This window comes from Perissodus microlepis, chromosome 18 (genome assembly GCF_051167445.1).
Source record: "Perissodus microlepis isolate ML-2025 ecotype Zambia chromosome 18, ASM5116744v1, whole genome shotgun sequence".
Classification (NCBI taxonomy): domain Eukaryota; kingdom Metazoa; phylum Chordata; class Actinopteri; order Cichliformes; family Cichlidae; genus Perissodus; species Perissodus microlepis.
Genome location: NC_140478.1, coordinates 34,216,133 through 34,229,835, shown reverse-complemented (window position 1 = coordinate 34,229,835; position 13,703 = coordinate 34,216,133). Strand labels below are relative to the sequence as shown.

General features: G+C 46.1%; 1 protein-coding gene across 1 annotated transcript; it reads right to left on the bottom strand.

Annotated features, from left to right (window-relative positions):
* Positions 1 to 38: 38 nt before the first annotated feature.
* Positions 39 to 11,478, bottom strand: riok1 (RIO kinase 1 (yeast)). Its single transcript, XM_084912431.1, has 17 exons — positions 11,236 to 11,478; positions 10,461 to 10,626; positions 6,883 to 6,988; positions 6,324 to 6,393; positions 6,197 to 6,239; positions 5,934 to 6,026; positions 5,745 to 5,857; positions 5,552 to 5,632; positions 5,248 to 5,334; positions 2,529 to 2,666; positions 2,352 to 2,455; positions 2,147 to 2,253; positions 1,993 to 2,058; positions 1,799 to 1,915; positions 1,671 to 1,724; positions 1,326 to 1,442; positions 39 to 277 (listed from the first exon to the last, which is right to left on the bottom strand). Exons 1-17 carry the CDS (start codon positions 11,286 to 11,288, stop codon positions 167 to 169), a joined length of 1,626 nt encoding a protein of 541 aa, XP_084768557.1. The 5' UTR covers positions 11,289 to 11,478; the 3' UTR covers positions 39 to 166.
* Between the last annotated feature and the right edge of the window lie 2,225 nt (positions 11,479 to 13,703).

Below are 13,703 nucleotides of genomic sequence, written 5' to 3'. Positions count from 1 at the left end.
AGCAGTTTGGTCACATGACTCTTGCAAAGACGACACCATCATGGGAAAAAAACTTTATTCTGTTAATTTGTACAAATAAAGTTTCTGTTGTTCATAAAGTTCACTAGCAGCAGCTCTGCTCGCTGGTGATTGGCTGTTAGGTGGAGGTTGAGGCAGGAGGCACTCATCATCTGCCCTTCTTCGTCTTGGCCACCTTCTCCTTCCTCTTCTTCACGTGCTTGGGTACTTTGGTGCGACGTTTCTCTCGCTGAGCCTCCTTCACCATCTTCTTCCTCTCCTGAAAGGAAACATGGCGAGACGTGACGTCAGGAACGACGCGCACAACACTTTGAGCTCTGACCTGCTGCAGCAGCCATCTTCTTATTAATAACGTGACAGTTCCCAGTGCTCAGAAAGACGGTTTGAACCGAGTTCTCTGAGGAGTAACCTTCTCTTCTGCTGCGTGCTTCCTGTTTATAGCTCTGTATGTGTGTTTGTTATTTACTCCTCCAGCTACGCCTGTAATCGGCCTTGTGTTCGTACATGTGCCACAAAGCTGTGGCTGCTCCACATGCAGGAGGCAAACACAGTCGGAGTAAATAACACTGAAGAGGAGCATAGACAAGAAGACTTTCACTCTTCTCAGAAACACCCTTTGATGGTATTTACGTGCCATTTAAGCTCCGCCTCTTTGCTCTTCACCGTGTGCAGACAGACTCATTAAACTATGACATCACTGCTGCTGCTGTGTCATCAGTGTGTTTGTGGGCTTGATAATGTCACACGCCACTCACAGACACGCTTCTACTGCAGGTCTATTTTTAGTCATGTTTCCATGACGATCACAGAGCGCTACGAGTTCAAACGAAGCCCTGAAGCAAAAACTGATCGTCATCTGCCATTGATCAGTGCTGGACCCATAAACACGCTCAGCCTCTCTCTGACAAACGGAGGCGCCGCAGACCTTCAGGCTGTCAGCAGTTTAACATTGCTGGCAGTGGGCGGAGCAACCCCTCCTAGCCTGCTGGTACGTTCAGCTCTGGTGTCGTTTGTAAAATCCCAGGTGACATCAGAAAACCGGCCTCTGACCTTGAATTCACAGTCACTTCAAACTCGTTAGACATTTTTGGTGGACATCGTCTCAATCTCGAGTTGTCGCTTTCACAATCTTGGGTGTGCAAACCTCCCGCCCACCCAGCAGGGTGTCGACACACCCCACAGTCAGCTGCACCTGACGGTGAAACGCTCGCCCCAGCTGTCTTAGCTAATTCTAACCTTCCTTCTGTCGAACAGAAGAGCCAGCTGCACAAACAGATAAACCCCGAACACCGCTGCTGCTGCTTCACCTTTCTGTCCATCTGAGCATCCTCACTTTGCTGCTGCTCCTCCTCCTCCTCCACCTCCTCCTCTTCATCCTCCTCTTCCTGTGAGGAGGAGCAGTCGTCCTCCAGGAGAGCGGGAACCTGAGGAGACACCAGACAGGTGAGATCACCTGAGCTGTTTAGGCCCTTTCAGGATCTGATCAGCTCCCTGTGAGGGAGTGGATCGGTTAGTTCTCCTCTCTGTGGAGCTGTTTAACTGCCCAAATAACTGCCTAGAGGGGTTTTAAGATGGCAGCCACAGAGCAAGACCTTCCTCCTAAAATACTTCACGCCCACGCTACGCTAAGGGCCGCCTGACGTGTGACGTACCGTCTGAACTCCAGAGAGGTCCTTCTTCAGCCCTGTCAGCGTCTGATACAGGATCTGAGAGACACAAAATACCTTCATCATCAGCATCTTCAGCATCATCATCAGCATCATCGAGTTGGTGGTCTTACATTGTCATTCTGTCCACTGATGGCCGACTCTTCCTCCTGCGTCCTCACCAGGTCAACGTCACGCTCGTAATGACTCACCTCAGTCAGAGTACGGGGGATGTAGGCCTTTTTAAACACCTGAGGGGTCAGAGGTCAGAAGTGAGACTGGCTCAGAAAGGGCAAACTCATCAGTGTAAGCAGCTGTGAGGCATCACCTCCTCGTCCACGCCATCCTGACTCGATCGCTCCTCCGACGTCCTCTCAGCTGCAATCACCATCGCCTGAACAATCAGAGAGGAGTGCGATAAGTGTCAATAAAACAAGTTCTGCACGTTCTTCTAAAAACATGACCCATGCAGCTGTTAGCACCTTGTCCAGGTACTGGTCAATGTTCTGGCTGGTGATGGACGGGTCAGTGATGAAGTCAAAGAGCTCCCTGACTGTCATCACAGCCACGCCGTGCTTCACGAAGAACTCTGGGGAAGAAGACAGTGCAGTCAGAGGCCAGAGCACGACATCTTCAGAAGAACCTGCTCTTCACTTTCACCTGTTATTGTGAAAGAACCCCTCTCACCATTGATGTTGCTGCAGTCCTTCCGCAGGAACTCCAGGGCGTGAGGATGATCGTGCTCCACCGACTGCGACACATCGATGATGTAAGCGTCTCCGTTGTGATACCTGCAGACAGCCGGAAATACATCAAACACACTGAAGGGTCCACAGGAAGTTTACTTTGAAAGAGTCAACTCACAGCATGTTGAACTCGCTGAGGTCGGCGTGGACGAGTCGAGCCTCCTGAAACATCTTCCTCATGTTCTGTATGACCTGCAGGTAGAGCTCCCGAGCCTTCGACTCCGAAAGTGAGGCGTTCTTCAGCAGAGGGGCTGGACTGTCCCATGAATGAAAGAGACAGCGATCAACGCAGGAGACTGAGATCAACGCAGGAGACAGCGATCGACGCAGGAGAGAGCGATCGACGCAGGAGAGAGCGATCGACGCAGGAGAGAGCGATCGACGCAGGAGAGAGCGATCGACGCAGGAGACAGCGATCGACGCAGGAGAGAGCGATCGACGCAGGAGAGAGCGATCGACGCAGGAGAGAGCGATCGACGCAGGAGACAGCGATCAACAAAGGAGAGCGATCGACGCAGGAAAGAGCGATCGACGCAGGAGAACGATCGACGCAGGAAAGAGCGATCGACGCAGGAAAGAGCGATCGACGCAGGAGAACGATCGACGCAGGAGACAGCGATCGACGCAGGAGAGAGCGATCGACGCAGGAGAGAGCGATCGACGCAGGAAAGAGCGATCGACGCAGGAGACAGCGATCGACGCAGGAGAACGATCGACGCAGGAGAACGATCGACGCAGGAGACAGCGATCGACGCAGGAGACAACGATCGACAAAGGAGAACGATCGACGCAGGAGAGAGCGATCGACGCAGGAGAGAGCGATCGACGCAGGAAAGAGCGATCGACGCAGGAAAGAGCGATCGACGCAGGAGACAACGATCGACGCAGGAGAGAGCGATCGACAAAGGAGAACGATCGACGCAGGAGACAACGATCGACGCAGGAGACAGCGATCGACGCAGGAGACAGCGATCGACGCAGGAGAGAGCGATCGACAAAGGAGAACGCGATCGACGCAGGAGAGAGCGATCGACGCAGGAGAGAGCGATCGACGCAGGAGAGAGCGATCGACGCAGGAGAGAGCAATCGACGCAGGAGACAACGATCGACGCAGGAGAACGATCGACGCAGGAGAGAGCGATCGACAAAGGAGAACGATCGACGCAGGAGAACGATCGACGCAGGAGACAACGATCGACGCAGGAGACAGCGATCGACGCAGGAGACAGCGATCGACGCAGGAGACAGCGATCGACGCAGGAGAGAGCGATCGACAAAGGAGAACGCGATCGACGCAGGAGAGAGCGATCGACGCAGGAGAGAGCAATCGACGCAGGAGAGAGCGATCGACAAAGGAGAACGCGATCGACGCAGGAGAGAGCGATCGACGCAGGAGAGAGCAATCGACGCAGGAGAGAACGATCGACGCAGGAGAGAGCGATCGACGCAGGAGAGAGCGATCGACAAAGGAGAACGCGATCGACGCAGGAGAGAGCGATCGACGCAGGAGAGAGCGATCGACGCAGGAGAGAGCGATCGACGCAGGAGATCACAACTCCAGGAAGAGATAAAAGTTCTGAGGTGGCCAGCGTATGACCCTGATTTTTTACCTACTTCCCACGATAGTAGATTTAAACCATGGGTGTGGCATGGAATCACTGCTGGGTGTTCGGTTATTGTAAAATCTAAAATTATGGCTTTTGATACCCTATGCAAGACTTACGACCTCGAGAAACAAGACTTTTTTCGATACTTGCAACTCCGTGACTATATTGGCAAAAGCCTAAAGAGCTGTGTCCCTGGAGACTTCTCGATTGTTAATATTTTCATTGATGCTTATGACTCTGGGAGTAACAGAGCCTTGATAAGTAAATTGTACAAATGTATGACTAAGCTCAAAGGGAACTCAATGATTTACATAAAGCAGAAATGGACATTGTGATTACAGAAGATGGGTGGGCACGGATCTGGGAGACACAGTTTACCACAACTAACTCCAACATGTGGCGGACTTCTGCTGGAAGAACATTATACGCTATTTCATAACGCCTAAACAGAAGTCTAAATTCAGTGCTGCACCTGCGTTTTGCTGGAGGAATTGTGGGGAAGACGTGGCTGATTACGGTCATATATTCTGGTCCTGCCCACTCATACGACCCTTCTGGACGGCAGTTGTAAAGATAATTACAGAGGTATTGGGATTCCACGTGTCTCGTACATTTACCTCATTGTACCTGGGATATTTTACAGACGATTTAGTTGCAGATGATGTTTATCTTCTGAAAGTTCTCTTGGCTTCTGCGAAGAAGGCCATAACAAAACGCTGGCTGTGTAGAGACCCACAAGCATTATGCCAATGAAGGTCCTCACTAAGATAGCTGACCGGGCTTGTGTGCGTGTGTGTGTTTCGTACCCAGGTTGATCTTCTGTTCATATTTCCTCAGAGCTTTGTCAGATGGCGTTGTAACACTTTTTACCTCTATAGTGGAAGACATCAAATTGATGGAGTGTATGACTTTCACTCTGCGACTGCAGGGAGATTTGGGAAGGAGACGACGGAGAAAATGGCTGGACTTTACAGCTTGTGGCAGCACCCTTTAATGCATAGAATTAGTAATGCAGACTTGCTGACGTATGTATGTGTGGATGTGCAGATGCATGTACGGGCGTATGTTATCTTCCCATGACCTCATACTGTTTCTGTTTTTTCTTTTTTTCTTTTATCTTGTTGCATAAAAATGTTCCTAAATAAATAAAAAGTGTCAAAAAAACTGTAAAATCACCTTAAAGTCAGCGTAAGACTGATGTGATCGATTATTAATCGGACCGATACTTACACGTTGTCTTTTCCAATGAACCCCATCAGCAGAACGTGGCTTCTGAGGAGGAGCGGTTCTGGACTCGGGATTCCCGCCGTCTGCAGCCTGAAACACACACAAACCCTCGAGTTCTACTGGGTTCTAGCAATCACAACAAGTTCTGACAACGGGACAGGTTCCATGTTTTTAACAGGTTATGCAATCAGAGCGGGTCCATGTTATCAGTAAGAACATCTCTAATGGACTCGACACAGGCTTTACTGGGTTCTACCAGTCAGAACCAGTTCTGTTTGGTTCTGGGTGTGGTTACAAAGGTTCTGACCTGATGAGGTTCCTCATCTCCTTCTCTGCCCATGTTCTCACCATCTTCCGGGGGTTTCCTTTACAGTACCCATGACGGAACCTGCAGAACAACAGGACAAACTGTTCCTGAAGGAGTCTCCTGCTGTACCTGGAGGCAACAGGAAGTGCTCGCGGTGTACCTGAGCGCTCTTCTTCTGTGGTGCCGGACTCACCTGAACTCCCCGCTGACGTACTTATCGCGGTCTTTGAACAGCAGGATGGACGTCTTGTAGATCTTGATGGCTCTGCTGTCCCCAGCTGCTGTGCTGGCGTGATAAACGTTTGCCTGAGAGGGACGAGTATTGATCAGCGCACGTGTAACTGTTCAGCGCATTGATCGAGCGATTAGTGAATGGTCTGACCTCCTTCCCGGTGCTGATGCAGCCGTTGATCTCGGAGATAATTCCTCGACTCAGCATCTTAAAGAGAATCATTCGAGTTCGAGGGTCTAACACCTGAAGAAGAAGAAAGCATCAGCTGCTTATTGATCTTCACCTTATTGATTATCTTTCACCTCCTGGCAGTTCTTTCCTAAAGAACTCAGTAAAAGTGGTAGCATCGCATCACAACAACAGTCGCCTCGAGGTGCTCTAGATTGTAGGCCAGAGCCGCTACAGGAACTCACCTGTTCCACTGTGGCTCGATCTGATTTGTCCCTCACTCTGTACCTGTGGAGAGAAGCCAATCAGGATGTGAGTCACAGCAGGAACACCACGGCTGATGGCAGCATCATCGGCTGCTCTCAGACTCACGTGTCGGCTTCTCTCTGTTTCTGCATCGTCGTCACTTTATTGATCACTGAGTCTGCGTAGTTCAGTTTGTCTGCCGGAAAACAAAGACGATCAGTCAATTCAATCGATTCCTGATCATAACTAAAAAGCCTACACCGACGTTGGACCAGAGACACAGACTCGATGATGCTTCACTGGCTCCAGACCTCCACAGCGGCTTATAGCAGGCCGTTGGGTGCAGGTGATCAATCAATACAATCAATACTGACAATCAGCTGTGAGCAGACAGGTCGCTCTGAAAGGCGGATGAAATGCCACATCGATGTCGTTTTAGAGCTTCACGAAACTAAAAAGCTGTGTGTGAGTGTGTTCCTGTCTAGCTATCTTTGTGAGGACCAAAATCTGCATTCTGCTATACTTGTGAGGACCAACAGTCACTTGTGAGGACACACTCACCTTCACAAGTTTGAAGCCTTTTTGAGGCTCAAAATGTGGTTTTATGGTCAGGGTTAGGGAAAGCATTATGCCAATGAAGGTCCTCACTAAGATAGCTGACCGGGCTTGTGTGTGTGTTTCGTACCCAGGTTGATCTTGTGTTCATATTTCCTCAGAGCTTTGTCAGATGGCGTTGATGACGGCAGCTTCTTATTGGACGGATTCTGTCTGTTGGACTGCAGTCGGAGACTCTGTGCACAAAAATAACTCAGGTTATAACGTCTCACACACACAGACACACACTCTTTGGCATCGAGCTAGCACTACAGAAGAGGAGCAACGCTGTCAGCTCATTTCTATTAGCTGACATTTATCAGCCCAACAAACATCAGCAGTAGGCCTGCACAATAAATCGAAAATTTATTGTCATCGCGATATCAGCCTGCGCAATGGGCCCATCGCAAAAGACGACGTAAACTGCGATAATTGGGTACCTTAAAATGTTTACACACGTGCTTTAAAGAATTTACCAATCAAAGAAACCCCTTTATACATTTGACCAGTCGAATAGAGCCCTTCACGGCATTAACCAATCAAATGGATTAGAGGCCCGCCTCCTACGCAGGTGGGGAGCGAACAACGCTGCAGCAACGAGTCAGAGTTGTAAAGGCTGAAAAATAGTACCTGGCTTATTTGGAGGTACTTTGGATTTGGTAAAGACGACGTTCTCCAAACACAGGTGCTCTGCAAAACTTGCCGAACACTCGTGGCAACCACCAGAGGAAACACGACTAATCTCCACCATCATCTTCAATACAACCACAGAGAACTGTTTGAAGAGTTACAGAAAGACAGGGCTAGCCAAACAAAGGTTGCTAATGTTAAGACAAAGAGCGCAGCAGTCCAACAGCCGTCTCTGTATCAGAGTTTTTCAAGTGGAACAACTTATGAGAAAACGTTGAAGCGCTACAAAGAAATAACAGAGGCCATTACACATTTTTTGACAAAGACATGATGCCTATAAATACAGTTAGCAGAGAGGGCTTCACCAGTCTGATACATAAAGTGGACCGGAGATACCGCATCCCCTCACGAAACTACTTTTCCCATGTCGCCATTCCACAAATGTACGAAACATGTTTGAACTGAGCCAAGCTGAAAACTACGCAACAACTACAGTAAAGTTTCCTCTCCAGTTTTGACGTACATCATAACTACTTGGTGAGTGGTAAAATGATGAACAGCTGCACTGAGATAATTTGCAGTATAATTCAAATTCAAATTCAAATTTTATTTGTCACGTACACAGTCATACACAGTACGATATGCAGTGAAATGCTTAGACAACTGCTCGTGACCTAAAGAAAAAAAGAAAAGGCTATGAATAAGATAGGAAATAAATATGAAAATTAAAAAGGGTAAATTTAACTAGGAAGGAATAAAATAAAATATAAAAATTAAAGTTAAAAATGAAATAACTGTACAACACAAATTAGAATGAAGGGTAAATTTAACTGGGAAAGAATAATAATTCTTTCTAATTTAAGTTATGTTTATTTAAAACTAATTCTAGAGACCAGGAAGGATGTCTTTCAGAATTCAAGCCTCAGAAATGTTTTTATGGGGGCAATGTTTCAATGTTAAAGTGCACTTTGTCGTTACACTGCTAATACAGCAGCTTTCTTTAAATAAAACTGTTGCAGCAAAACGGAAATTATGTACATTTTTTTTGTTTGTTTTTTTGCTATTTATTTTATCGCAAGTCATATCGTTATCGCAGTATTGATCACAGTTATCGCACATCGCAGGTTTTCCTAATATCGTTCATGCTCACAGTTAGCTTATACCAAGGTATGGAGGGCCAGGAGTACCAAAAACAATTCAAATTTTATTTGTCACATACACACACACACACAACCATACACAGTATGACATGGGGGTGGAATGCTTGTAGCTGTGCATTGCCCGACCATTAAATGACAGAAAAAAGTTTTTCAGTATTTACAATTTACAGGTTACTACAAAATTTACAAGCTAACTTAGAAATTTACAGTAAAAAATGTGCAAATAGCAGAAAGAGATTATAAAGATTATAAATTATAGGAAATGTGTGGTGGTGCGTGTGGTGATGTGTGTGAGAGTCCAGTCTTATAGTGATGTGTGTGAGAGTCCAGTCCTACACCTGGTTCAGGGCCCGAATAGCCTGGGGGAAGAAGCTCCTCCTCATTAAATAGCCCATTAAATAATTAAATGTTTAAGTAATGAATTAAAATGGAAAGAACCCTGACTCAACAATATGAATTTTACATTTGCTCAAATCTGGATGAATCCAGGTGTGTACATCCACAGAGAGCAGCAGGTCAGCTGATCCCAGCCTGCACACTAAGAAACTCTACTGGAGCTCTCAGTGGAAATGACTTTGACTCTTTCCCCCACACAGAGACATGACAGCTGATTTAAAGGTTCCTCCACCTGCTGAATCCACGTTAACCTCTGACTGTACACATATTCCTGTTTGGAGACAAAGTCCCCCTCTATAATGTAGGCAACAGGAAATAGAGACTTGTTTTCATTTCTATGCTTTTTATTCTGATTCAAGCTGTATAAATAAAGATAGATGGGAATACAAACTTTAGTCTATCTATCATTTTATAATTATGTTAATATAGCGCAAGGTTCAGTTAGCTTTGCACAGAAATAGTCCTCCAAGGAACTACTCATCTCCTCAGTTAGTCCCTCTGTTAGTCCCTGTTAGCTCCTCTGTTAGCCCCTCTGTTAGTCCTGCTATTAGTCCCTGTTAGCTCCTCTGTTAGTCCCTCTGTTAGCCACTCTGTTAGTCCTTCTATTAGCTCCTCTGTTAGCTCCTCTGTTAGCTCCTCTGTTAGTCCCTGTTAGCTCCTCTGTTAGTCCTGCTATTAGTCCCTGTTAGCTCCTCTGTTAGTCCCTCTGTTAGCCACTCTGTTAGTCCTTCTATTAGCTCCTCTGTTAGCCACTCTGTTAGTCCTTCTATTAGCTCCTCTGTTAGCTCCTCTGTTAGTCCCTGTTAGCTCCCCTGTTAGCTCCTCTGTTAGTCCCTGTTAGCTCCTCTGTTAGCTCCTCTGTTAGTCCCTGTTAGCTCCTCTGTTAGTCCCTGTTAGCTCCTCTGTTAGTCCCTGTTAGCTCCCCTGTTAGCTCCTCTGTTAGTCCCTGTTAGCTCCTCTGTTAGTCCCTGTTAGTCCCTGTTAGCTCCCCTGTTAGCTCCTCTGTTAGTCCCTGTTAGCTCCTCTGTTAGTCCCTGTTAGCTCCTCTGTTAGTCCCTGTTAGCTCCTCTGTTAGCTCCTCTGTTAGCTCCTCTGTTAGCTCCTCTGTTAGCCACTCTGTTAGTCCTGCTATTAGTCCCTGTTAGCTCCTCTGTTAGTCCCTCTGTTAGCCACTCTGTTAGTCCTTCTATTAGCTCCTCTGTTAGCTCCTCTGTTAGCTCCTCTGTTAGTCCCTGTTAGCTCCTCTGTTAGCTCCTCTGTTAGTCCCTGTTAGCTCCCCTGTTAGCTCCTCTGTTAGTCCCTGTTAGCTCCTCTGTTAGCTCCTCTGTTAGTCCCTGTTAGCTCCTCTGTTAGCTCCTCTGTTAGCTCCTCTGTTAGCCACTCTGTTGCATAATCAGGCGTTCAACACATACATCATCAACTGATCTCCTTTTACACCTGGAAGGCTGTTGGTTCTTCCACCTCTACTCACTTCCTGTCTTACCTGCAAGCCACCCGCTGCCTGGTTGTATCTTTTGGCCAGATCTGCTGCTGAGCTCCAGGCCCACTCATCCTCATCATCCTCATCCTCCTCCTCCTCCTCACTGAAATCCTGCTGCTCTGATGAAGGCAGTGCATCACTGATGCGAGTCAGCTCCACTGATTTGACGCTGCACAACAAAAACAAACAAACAACAAAAACACAGTCAGAGCTGCTGAAATCTCTGCGAAAGTTACTCATACAGCAAACAAGATGTAATGATGAAAGAGGAGGCAGCCCTGGTGCCCCGATGGTCAGGAAGGCAGAGGCCCGAGCTGTGAACTGGTCCCCTCTGTGAAGCTATCAGAGCTCCTCTGTGGGTTAAAGTTGTGGTTCTGTTCTTGTGCCCTGAAGCCTGTCGATTGTATTTATGTAGTAAATATTAATGAATTTTACCTGCAAATATTGGCCTGAAACAAGAAGCCCTGATGGTGAGAGGCTGGTTTCTGTATGGGCCTGAAACACCAACAGTACGGCCATGGAGACTTATACTGAGTGTGTGTGTGTGTGTGTGTGTGTGTGGGTGTGTGTAAGGTGCGTCAGTAAACGCGACAGAAAAGCTCACACATGAAAACATCAGAGCATCAGCTGCTGAAACCCAGGCTACACCTGAGGTTACCTGGATAAGACTGAATCCTGCTATGGAGTGCAGGCCTCAGGTGACGCGTTACCATGGTGATTTAGCCAGGTACAGCCTCACTGTTTACAGCGCAGCATCAAAACAAACAAACGAACTCACCTGTCCTCCTCCGCGTCATCAAACTGCCCAGGTACACACGCCGGCTCCGCCATGACATCAAAGCCTCTTACACGTGCACAGGTGAGCGCTGAACCTTCTGGGCCGACTGTGCTGCGCCGCTCCTCGTGTTTACGCCACTTCCGGGTTCGACCACGTGACTACGGAGAGCGGCGCGGCTCAGAGAATGACGTCACATCACATCTACCGATCCGACTCTCAAACACACACACGCGCGGTAATCTAGCTTTCACCCAGCAACAGGTGTTCTGGGAATCCATCCTACCTGACAAACCATCCTACCCGTTGTTTCTGCGCATGCGTACAACACGAAATTGAGAGGCGAACCGTCCTACCTTTGTGAATAACAGCTAGAAAAATTCTCTGGCGGGTAAAATGAAGTGGCAAACCATCCTGGCTTCATGAATATGGGCTACAAGCATACTCTGATGGGTAACGTTAAGAGGCACTCCATCATACCTACTTAAATTCGTGCTGGAATTGCTCTGTGACATAAACTACTTACGGTAGGACGTTTTGCCAAAGTAGGATGGTTTGTCATCCTTGAGGCCACTGCTGTTGTGATTTGGCGCTATATAAATAAAATTGAATTGAATAGTGAGAACAGCCAGTGGGGAGAAAAGATTCTTTTCAGTCATAGATCTAACAGATCTGGAGGTGTGGCGATTTGTTTTAATAAGTTCCCAGGCGAGATCATAACTTACAAAGCTGATAGACAGGGCCATTGGTTGACTGTAGTCTTGAAGAGCGAAGGTATATTTCTAATTGTCATAAATCTTTATGGACATAATAATGAGGGTCAAAATAAAAGTCTATTGGAAAATCTAACAAATGTTATTTCAGAGTTTAAAGTTATGTACCCCACAGATTACATCCTAGTAGGAGGAGACTGGAACATGACACCAGATGAGTGGATGGACAGATGGCCTCCTCGCTTAGGAAGGAGGCAACAGAATAATATTATTGAGAACTTTGCTAGTGATAATAATTTTACAGACATTTGGAGAAGTTTGAATCCTGGAGTTAAGAATTATTCATGGTTTAAATCTAATGGAGGAAGCAGGTCAAGAATTGATTATTGGTTAGTGAGCGATGACATTTTGAGGTGTACTTCACAATCTAAAATCTCCAAAGCACCAACAAGGATGAGACGTAGCAGCAGGGGATATTGGAAATTTGATGCCAGCCTTTTAAATAAGGACAAGTATTGTGATAAAATTAGACATATAATTACAGATATAAAAAATGATGACTCAGTAGTGGGTAATATACAGAAATGGGAATTTGTTAAATTCAAAATCAGAGAATTCACTATAAAATTCTGCAAAGAACTGAACAGGAAAAACGGGAATATGAAAGTAATTTACTTCGTGAAATAACTCAGTGCTGTAGTACAGAAAAACTAAACGTGCAAGAGAAGAATAAATTGATGGAGTTACAAACTAAATTAGACGATCTTTACCTAGAGAAAGCCCAGGGTGCCTTTATAAGATGGAGAGCCAAGTGGATTGAGGCAGGTGAAAAGAACTCATCATATTTTAGTAAGCTGGAAAAGTGTAGACAGCAGAGAAATCTAATCACAAGCTCGTGATAAATGGGACTGAATGTAAAGATTTCAGAGAGATTGAAAAGGAAGTCTTCACTTTTTATTCCAAATTGTACTCCTCAGAATATTCAGCAGCTGATTCTGATAGTTTCTTTGATAAGATTCATAATCTCATCCCATGTATTGACAAGCCGTTCAAAGATCTGTGTGATTCAGAGCTTAAAATTGAGGAACTGGATTTGGTGGTCATGAAAATGGCGTTAAACAAGTCCCCAGGGACAGATGGACTCACTACTAATTCTTATCAATTCTTCTGGAAGGACCTAAGAACCTTATTATTTGATGCATTAAAGGAATCGATAGAGAAAAAAGAACTGATGCCGAGCATGAAACAAGGGTTGATAACCCTGATCCCTAAATCGGGTAAGGATAAAAGAATCTTAGACAATTTAAGACCCATCACCTTACTATACATGGACTATAAGATCCTGTCTGGAGCTGTAGCTGAGAGGCTAAAGAAAGGCATCTCAAACATTATCAGTGAAACACAATCAGGTTTTTTGAAAGGAAGACTAATTCATAACAATATTAGGCTGGTTTGGGACCTCCTTGAGTACAGTGAAATAATCCAAGAGAGAGGCTACATCCTGTTCTTGGATTTTTACAAAGCATTTGACTCAGTGGAACATACGTTCATATTAAAAACTCTGCAGTCTTTTGGTTTTGGAGAGGAATTTATCAATGTTATAGAGATGCTATATAATGACATCAACAGCTCTGTTTTGCTAGAACATGGTACATGTTCAAGGTTTGAGGTTAATAGAGGGATAAGGCAGGGATGTAGCAGCTCACCACTTCTGTTCATCATGGTTGCTGAGCTGTTGTCTATTTTGATTAAAAACAG

Coding starts and splice junctions, on each gene's coding strand:
- riok1 (XM_084912431.1), bottom strand. CDS start 11,288: ATGGCGGAGCCGGCGTGTGTACCTGGGCAGTTTGATGACGCGGAGGAG. Junction 10,627..11,235: donor GATGACGCGGAGGAGGACAG/GTGAGTTCGTTT, acceptor TTTGTTGTGCAG/CGTCAAATCAGTGGAGCTGA. Junction 6,989..10,460: donor AGGCAGCGGGTGGCTTGCAG/GTAAGACAGGAA, acceptor TTTTGTGCACAG/AGTCTCCGACTGCAGTCCAA.